General features: G+C 36.7%; 2 protein-coding genes across 6 annotated transcripts; one reads left to right on the top strand and one right to left on the bottom strand.

The window, feature by feature from the left end:
- Nucleotides 1-208: 208 nt before the first annotated feature.
- On the bottom strand, nucleotides 209-5,255 carry LOC107880055 (5'-adenylylsulfate reductase-like 5). 2 transcript variants are annotated; one of them, XM_016726976.2, is made up of 4 exons: nucleotides 4,812-5,255; nucleotides 2,294-2,475; nucleotides 1,538-1,662; nucleotides 209-1,028 (listed from the first exon to the last, which is right to left on the bottom strand). In XM_016726976.2, exons 1-4 carry the CDS (start codon nucleotides 4,983-4,985, stop codon nucleotides 595-597), a joined length of 915 nt encoding a protein of 304 aa, XP_016582462.1. In that variant the 5' UTR covers nucleotides 4,986-5,255; the 3' UTR covers nucleotides 209-594. The 2 variants fall into 2 exon arrangements, with proteins under 2 accessions (XP_016582462.1, XP_016582463.1); XM_016726977.2 differs by having other exon boundaries at nucleotides 1,538-1,650; nucleotides 4,812-5,226.
- Nucleotides 5,256-5,314: 59 nt separating this feature from the next.
- Nucleotides 5,315-9,012, top strand: LOC107880054 (putative F-box protein At1g49610). 4 transcript variants are annotated; one of them, XM_016726973.2, is made up of 4 exons: nucleotides 5,315-5,504; nucleotides 6,329-7,267; nucleotides 7,550-7,723; nucleotides 8,342-9,012. In XM_016726973.2, the coding sequence occupies exons 2-4, from the start codon at nucleotides 6,398-6,400 to the stop codon at nucleotides 8,642-8,644; spliced, it is 1,347 nt and encodes a 448-aa protein (XP_016582459.1). In that variant the 5' UTR covers nucleotides 5,315-5,504; nucleotides 6,329-6,397; the 3' UTR covers nucleotides 8,645-9,012. The 4 variants fall into 4 exon arrangements, with proteins under 4 accessions (XP_016582459.1, XP_016582461.1, XP_016582460.1 ...); XM_016726974.2 differs by having other exon boundaries at nucleotides 5,504-5,574; XM_047394228.1 differs by lacking the exon at nucleotides 5,315-5,504 and adding an exon at nucleotides 5,539-5,684.
- The last annotated feature ends 25 nt before the right edge of the window (nucleotides 9,013-9,037 follow it).

Genomic DNA, 9,037 nt, shown 5'->3' with positions numbered 1-9,037 from the left:
CTCAGGGATAAGTCAAGAGTTTGCAAATGCAGTCCTTTTGTATAGAGTGTTATCGATGAAGTAATCGGAATGACAAGTGATTACAGATACACAACAGAAAGTAGAGAACCATTGATTACCTTTCGAATCAAGGTGACAACAGTTATCATCTAAATCAAAGTAGCAGCAAGCCGAGTATTACATAGTACGAGGTAAAGTTGGAGGATGATGTTCCAAATATTGAACTACTTATAGTTAACAGACAACATATGTTGTTGATGAAAAGCATCATCAACTCAACAAACCATCGCAGACAAACCACATGCAAGTCTCCCTCTTGTCATCATGTAATATACATAACCCTCTTGTTCTAAAAATTTACAAGAACACTGTTCATGTTTCCACCTAAACTCTAAAAGCACAACATCCTCTGGTCTCTGCGTATATTCTGAAAAAGATACGATACAATATGGCGCCAGAACATCTAAACCGAGGGGGAAGAAATAACGGGGAATGAAGAAGTAGGATCACTCTACTTGCTGTAGACGCCAGATTCTGAGTTCTAACTTGTTCGCTTTAGTGATAATCCGATGCAAAGAGACGACGAGTAGTAGCTTACAAGTCTCCTGATGGGGATACTCTTGCTGCTGAAGTCTCTCCCAGCGAAACTGATGTCAACGATGAAGCCCAAACTCGAGCATTCCTAGCACCTTTGTGGAAGTTTCTCGTTTTGCATAGCTTTAGCTTGTTCCAAGCCCTCTTGGGGTCCATTACGTGGAAGACACGCCCAAGGAGCTGCCTTGAATCTCCAAAGATACCCATGTTCAGATGAGGAATATATGCAGCCCATAATGCCACTGCACGAGCTACCAAACCGGGCAAGAAATATACGGAAGCTCTAAACAATAGGAACGCAACCGATAAAACAAGGTAAGGTTCACTCGAGAGTAGTTCTTTTAGCGAGGACCCTTTCCATCTCTGAAAAGCTTTGCGACCGTCTGCCTTATACGCAATTTGACTTTCAGTCACATCGATCACAGGATCAAGCCCTGAAACAAGCATATAAGTGTGAAATCCATCAGGTTGATAATGAGAAAGAGTAAAGCACTAATTTGTTGCATACTGTACAAATTTCTAAACAAATATTCTACTACTTATATCGCATATGACTGCATGGTTAAACCCAGTAAATTGCCAATTATAACTTTAAGTTTTAGACTCATAAAGAAGACGGTCATTTTTCCAAGGAAGAGGGCCCTGATAGTTGTTCACTCCACGCGCTACGGCAAATTTGCTTTGCATTTCAGCAGTCATAAAATAATGTGTGGACATTGTCTGAAAGAGGCAAGGTGAGAACTTTGAAAGAGAGGAGAAAAATATGAGACCGTTCCACCATAACAATCAAAGCCCAATCACCTAATTTTACGTTCGTCTTATAATTAGTAAAAGATGAAAAATGATCACTCCTAAACATTATGACGTTATGGATGAACTCTTACTACTACGCCACTCAAAAGCAAGTAAAAGGAGAATATAGGAAAGCACTTGAAAAGATCACCTGTAGTCCTCTTGTAGAAGTTTACAAGAGAGTGAAGATCTTTCCTGCCGTGATATCGCACTCTCGCTGTCCGAGTCACAATCAATACTGATGGAAAGCTGTGAACTCCATATCTGGAGAAGACACTGCAGATGAGAGGCAAGACACATGACTCAAATTGTGACGAGCAGCTGAAACAAGAGCGGAGAAGCTTGGGAAAGAGGAAAAAGTTATTTCTTTATCAATTTTCCTTTTCTTGGGGAAATATTACGATGTCATCACGGCATACATGAACCAGCTGAAACAAGAGCGGAGAAGCTTGGGAAAGAGGAAAAAGTTATTTCTTTATCAATTTTCCTTTTCTTGGGGGAAATATTATGATGTCATCACGGCATACATGCTTAATATTGAAGCACACAACAGTGCTTATTTAATTGAATATGCAGGTCAAAACTCAAACGGCTGCTGTCACAAGGTTGCTTGGCAAAATATTCATCTAATAGTTTCAATCTCATACTTTCCCTAACAAAAATTTCCATGCAGTACATCCACGTTCTGAAAACAAAAAGGTTTGGGACATCTATTTAATTGTTTAATGTCCGGGACTAATTAAGTATTTTTAACAAGTGCATAAAGGTTAGTCAGGGATAAGATGTTTACATAAAATTTATTGGCACTTTGTAAGCAGTTACTGAAAAAGCTCCATCGGTGAAGCAAATGCTAATAGAGATGACACAGCTTTACCAAACACAGAAAAGATAATAGTAACAAAAATACCTAGGCAAGGCTTTTGATTGTTCAACCATCACATGTCTGATTTGTGGGAACATGGAACTTAGAGTACCAAACTTTGATTTAACATCTGCCGAGAAAGGACACCACAAGGCGTAGAACAAAATAGCAGTAACCTCATCTTTCTGACTGGACCTCAGAGCCTTGTCAAGTGATTCTCCATTCGCCTTTTGTGGGAAATTGCAAAAGGCAAACAATCAGGATAAGAGAAAAATAAATACACTAGGATGCATGCCTTTTTTTTTTTTTTTTTTTCAAAAAGAACGCAATTCACATGAAGAATTATAAAGTTAATCTATGAGAAATTAGGTCCTCAATTCCCTCTGCTACACCCAAAAACACAACCCATCTGTCTTACACCAAGGAACAGAAATAGAAAAGAAAATGATCATGTAACGTAAACTTTGGGAAACTATGGAAGGATATTGATGAGACCTATCCATTAAGAACAGCGTATATATCAAGGTTGCATAGAGTTCGGGCTGGAGATGAATTTTATGTAACAAAAGAATAAGCATTCCTCACAAGTATTCAGGAATTTCAAATAACATAAAAGAGGGTTAAATGCTAAAAAACGATTCTAATTCTATATTTCTTTCAGATTTTATGCCTTCATCTCAGCGAGGAGATCAAATGATCAATCCATTTATTTTCTGGTATTCAACAAGGTTGGGTTATTATTATCATAACAACGGCAGAAATGGAATCATTTTTGTTTTGATATTCTTTACAAAATCCTACAACTTACTACGATAGAAATGGAGAATGCCTGTCATGTTTAATCCATAATAAGCAAAAAAGAAGCAATCCTAGAGCCAAAGTACGTATATATTACTGAGACACCACAGCACGTATTAAATACACCTACCTTGCCAACCTACATTACAACAACAACAAACCCAGTTTATTCCCACATAGTGAGGTCTGGGGAGGGTAAGATGTACGCAATCCATACCTCTACCACTAAAGAAGTAGAAAGGCTGTTTCCGATAGACCCCCGGCTCGAGACACGTAATACTAAACAAATTCATAGTAAAGCATGGAACAAGATGGCATAACATAAATACGACACCCACAAGTAATAGTAAACAGAGAAAATTAGCGACCCAAACTGACCCTAGCCTTCTGCCCTAATTCGCGTCTTCCAGATCTTCCTATCTAGGGTCATGTCCTCAGTGAGCTAAGATGAGGAAAAACAGAAAAAGAAAATCACAAAATCTCCAGGATGAAGGAAACTTGAAAGGCACTAATAAGAAAAAAGGGCAGCCCCGTCCCCCGTGTCCTCCCGCTATGAATCCATGAAAAAACCAAGCCATAAGGGTCTATTGTACACAGTCTTACCCCACATTTCTTGACTATTTTCATGACTTGAACCCATGACCTCCTAATTAGAACTTGAATAATCTATTTTTCAAAGTTGATCTGAACATTTCAAATCCATCTGAAGCCACAAGAAGTTAGATAAGCACATACATTCAAACTTAACATAGCTTGACCATCAACTAGTCTGTTAACCAACCATTTAATGACCACTTTATCATTCACCTATTTGGAAAACAGTTATTTCTAGTCTTATTTCAGCTTCTTATACATGCTACTATCACCTTTTAACCCAAGATCTTGGTGCATTCTTTAGCTTGTAGGAGGATGTAACATAAATCACTTCCTTGAACTTGTATACCAAGGATTTACTAGGATAAAAGAAGTGTGGAGCCTGAGGAGGTCAAATAGCCTTCCTTATAATGTTCACCTAAACTAACAATAATGCCACATTCCGACTGAAGCTAAGTTAAAATGACATGATGGTGTGTCATGATCAGTCAACTCATTACCAGTAGACATTCATATGAACACATCCTAAGGGAGAATACATAGCACTAACAATTAAAAAGTAAATACCCAAACCAAAAAAAATCAGCAGATATAAGCTGCAGTATTTTCCCCTATGACTTAAAAACCTTATCTTGTGGATCATAAGATAAATCACAAACCCAAAAATAACCTAAAAATCCAATCTTTTAAAGCAAAAATAATGAAAAACCCTCAATAAACAATCAACAAATCGCAACAAAATCATGCTTAGCTATTGAAAGTAAACCAAATCAATCAAGAACCAAAAAACAAAAACCCAAATCACAAAAATAACTTGAAACCCCAACTAATCACCAAACTTAGCACAACCACACCAAAAAAATGAAATCTTTACCAAACCAATCAACAAAAGAATTTTAAAACTACAACCAAATTATGCTTAGCTATTGAAAAGTAAACAAAATTAATCAAGAACAAAGAAAAACAACTTGAAACACCAATTAATCACCAAAATTAGCACAATCACATCAAAAAAATCAAATCTTTACAACACCAATCATCAAAATAATAATAAAATAAAATTACAACCAAATTCAACTAAATTAATACACAAAAAAAACCAACAACAAAAAAATACAAACCCCCCCCCCCCCCCCCACACACACACACAAAAAAAAAAAAATTCAATTACCTGAAGAAGCAAAGGAGATGGAAAGGAGATCCCAATAGGAGATTGAGACCTCAGATCATAAAGAAAATTATATGGCTGAATTCCACAAACAGATTGGGAATTTGTATATCCAAAAGCTGCAAATAAATAAGCTAATAATAATAACAATAACAATATATATCTCATAGACAACATAATCAACAATAACAATACTTTCTTGATTTTCACCAAATAATAATACCCAAATTAAAACTTAACTAAAATTATCAAGAAAAAAAATAACAAAAAGAATTCCCCTTTGAGACTTTCTTTATAGAAAATTTTGAAATTTTGGATTTTTGTTTTTAGGCAGAACCAGCTTTTTCTCAGCAACTTTATCGTCTTCCTACCATTTTTATTTAAATAATTTATTTTTCTTTTTTATATTTTAGTAATAAGGCCTGTTTGGTTTCTTTCTTCTAGTTATTATCAAAACTGGTCCCTCCTCTTTTAATATTTATAATAAATTATTATCTGCCTACTTTGACAACAATTAAAATTATACGCGTCTGAACATAAAAAATATAAAATTTGAAAAAAAAAAAAAGTTTAAAATAGTAAAAATTATGAAAATAACTATTTTAAATTATAATAATAAAGGGTCTTTATATCAGCTCCAAAATAAAAGATTATTTTATTTTTCCACTAGTTGCTCTACTCTACCGACAGCTTCAGGTAATTTTAATTGCTTTAGCTTTAATTTCCATTTGCCCTTTTTCAAGAATTCCAAGCCATAAAGAAAAAGGTCTGCTAGCTGATATTGATCCATTCATCTTATTATCTTTATGGGGTTGCAGATTCTTGATTGTTGCTAAATTTGTACTTAACATCATTGAGTTATTTTGGTGTATTAAGGTTGTGTTCATTGCATGAGATTTAGCTGAATATGATGGATTTTATGTTTTATTAGTCTGTTGCATGAAATCCAGCTTTGTTTGGCGTTTTTACCTGTCGTCTTAAGTGTTGTGAATGTGTCTTGTAGTTTCTTATTCGCTGTGTTTTGAGGATGTTTGTGATTTTAGATAGGTAGTTCATAGTATTACTCTGTGGTTGTCTTTGTGTTCCCATATTTTTGTTGTTTGTTTTTATTTTCTCTGCTTGGTACACTGATTTTTGGCATGAGCCGAGGGTCTATCGGAAACAGCCTCTCTACTTCATCTGAGGTAGTGGTATTGACTGCGTATGCTTTATACACTGGGTATGTTGTTGTAGTATGTTATGATCGCGATCTATTATTCTTTTTGTTTGTTTGTTTGTTTGTTGATAAAGATTAAAACATTGAAGGGAAACTTGAAGCAACTGTATAGTTTCTTAGTTTCTGTAGGTCACGGGTTCGAGTTATGAATCGGCCACTAATGCTTGCATTAGGTAGGCTGCCTACATGACACCCTTTGGGATGTCCTTTCTTGGACCCTGCGTGAACGTGGATGCTTTGTGCACCGAGCTGCTCCATAAAGGTTAAAACTTAAATCTAATGCTTCCATCCTGAATCAATTCAGATACCTTGTGAAAGATGCAAATCTGAAGTTCGTAGCTAAGCTTGACCTCAAAATTGATTGCTTTTCCTTATGGATCGACTTAGCGAGCTGCCTGAATCGATACTGCTTCACATCCTCTCATTCCTGAACATGAGAGATGTTGTCAGAACAGCTATTCTCTCCAAACGCTGGTCGCACCTGTGGACTATTGTCCAACAGGTTGATTTTGATCTTAAGGATTTCTTTCCATATCAGAATTTTGTGGACTTTGTGAACCGGACCTTGCTTTGTCGTGGCAATTGTAAGATCACAAGACTCAGAATTGGTCTCTTTTTAAATGCTAGTTCTCGTAAAGATTATGTTGGATGGATAATGTATGCTACAAAGAACAACGTGGAAGAGCTTTTTCTAGATTTTGATTCAGATTGTTGTGAATGGTTGCCACCTCCGTGTGTTTATAGCAATTCATCGCTCAAGACATTGAGGTTGTTGAGCTGCAGGCTCGTACCTGCTATGCAGATAAGATGGAACTTGTTGACAAAGTTAACCCTCCGATTCTCGGTGTTGTGGGATGACATCATTCGTAAGATTATGGTGGGTGCTCCAAAGCTGGAATTCTTTGAATTGGATACATGCTGGGGCTATAATGATCCGACTTTTGATTCTCCTTCTTTAAGAGTGCTGATTGTCTGTGACGATGAATCAGGTGTGTACGAACATGGTCCCGTCATGAGAATTTCAGCCCCAAATGTTCAGTTTCTGCGACTGTCGGGATCTCTTTATAGGAAGTGTGTTTTGATGAACATGCCATCCGTTGTTCAGGCCACTCTCGATTTTCATCCATATACTCATTCCGATAAACAAAAGGAGGACTTAAAATGGAAGCAGGACAACCTAATGGAGTTGGTTGGGTGTCTTCAACATGTTGAGAGCTTAACCTTGGGTAGTTGGTGCATCGAGGTTTGTTTTCTAAACAAGTAGTCCATATCTGATATTTTCTCATTGCATTTCTTGTAACGTTCTTTCGTTGTCCGTCTTTGTGAAGTGTATATTAGGTGTCTTAATCTTCGGAGTAAAGTAAAGTGATCACCGCTAGAAACTTGTTTAGTGCGTCTTTATATTTCAACATCCCCATGTCTACAGATATCCATTTCATTTTCGTGAAATTCAGATCAGACTTGCTTTTCCTAGTGTGTACTGAAATATCTACTTTTTTTTCCTTACGGATTTTGATGGTACAAGGTTCTAGCGCTAAGGGAGAAGAGACGCATGCCTTGTCAGATTTCAACCTACAAATGTGTCACATTAAGTGCATACATGACGGAAGATGATCTTTTGGGGACAGTTAACCTGCTAAAAGGTTCACCAGCACTGCAGACGCTAATAATAGACATGCAATCAGTACTCTATGACTGGGTACACATTTCCTAAACTCTTTCGCCTTCTGTATTTCTTTGCTAAGAGGATTTCTGGAAATTTGAGGGAGGAAAAACATAAACGCCACCTTTATCCCAAGTATATATGAACAAAAACATACGTATTACATTAATCTTTTAATACATGAACTAAGATTCATGTTTATTTATCAAACACCCCCTTTAAACTTGATTCACCACCCCAAGAACCGGTTATTGATTTAAAACTAGGATGGTTACCACAGCTATACATGTAAGAAAAGAACAACACAATTCAAAGGATAAAATTCCACAAGACGCGTAGAGGAAAGAAGAGGGAGATAAGTTCAAAATACAAAGAACCAAGACATTTGTTCATAGTTCATACTACAAGTTTACTATTTCCTACAGTATCTTTGTGAAGAACAGATTGGCGATTGCGCATTGACCACATTTTCTTGGCCAATTTTTTGTTTTCCCCTGAATAAATTTGTTTTTCTTTTGTTGTCCTAGAAGTAGTCAATGCTTTCATTAACCATAAAATGAAAATGTCCTCTACTTGTTTCTGGAGATGATTTGTACTATTAGTTCCGTTTTCATCAAAATGTAAGTAAACTTCATGTTGGAAATTTTCATCTAGCGGCGACGAGCCATGGAGTACTCGTGCAATTCTAATGTCGAAGACTACTTAGCATCACAAGCAAAGCACATCAGGTGTCTGCGTCATTTGAAGACGGTCAAGCTGACCAAATTTGTGGAACAACACTCTGTATTTCCATTTGTGGAGTTCATTTTGAAGAACGGGAGTGTACTGGAGAATCTTGTAATCATAGCTAGAAGGGGCTCAGAGGAAAATTCACCAGAGTCCTTGCTGAAAGTAGCTCAGAGATTACTTAGCATGCCTAGGGCTTCTTCCCGAGCAGTCATTACTCTCCTCAACTGATAACATTAAGTGATCATATCATACTCCGATGGAACAATATTCATCGGCTTCAGAAGCTGTATGGGCCTCCCGGTGCACTAAGCTCCCGCTATGCGCAAGGTCCGGGATAGGGCCTGACCACAGGCTCGCCTTATATTTCTGCAAGGGGTTGCTTCCAAGGCTCGGTTTTACCAGTTACTCCGAGGCAATTGGTTGTATTTTATTTCTTTAAGATCAGATATCATGCATGAATAACTATATGAGACATGTTTTTGTAAGATGAACTTTTGCTATTATGTGAAGATAAAACTAAAGTCTACCTCTATTGTAATATTGCTGTAAGATTACAAGTTCTCCCTTGGCTAGTAAAGAATCAAATTTGTATACAATTCTTTTTCTTGTGATATTTACTGT

The sequence above is a fragment of the Capsicum annuum genome, chromosome 8 (genome assembly GCF_002878395.1).
Source record: "Capsicum annuum cultivar UCD-10X-F1 chromosome 8, UCD10Xv1.1, whole genome shotgun sequence".
NCBI lineage: Eukaryota > Viridiplantae > Streptophyta > Magnoliopsida > Solanales > Solanaceae > Capsicum > Capsicum annuum.
The sequence above is the reverse complement of the archived record's forward strand: the minus strand, read 5'-3'. Positions and strand labels throughout refer to the sequence as shown.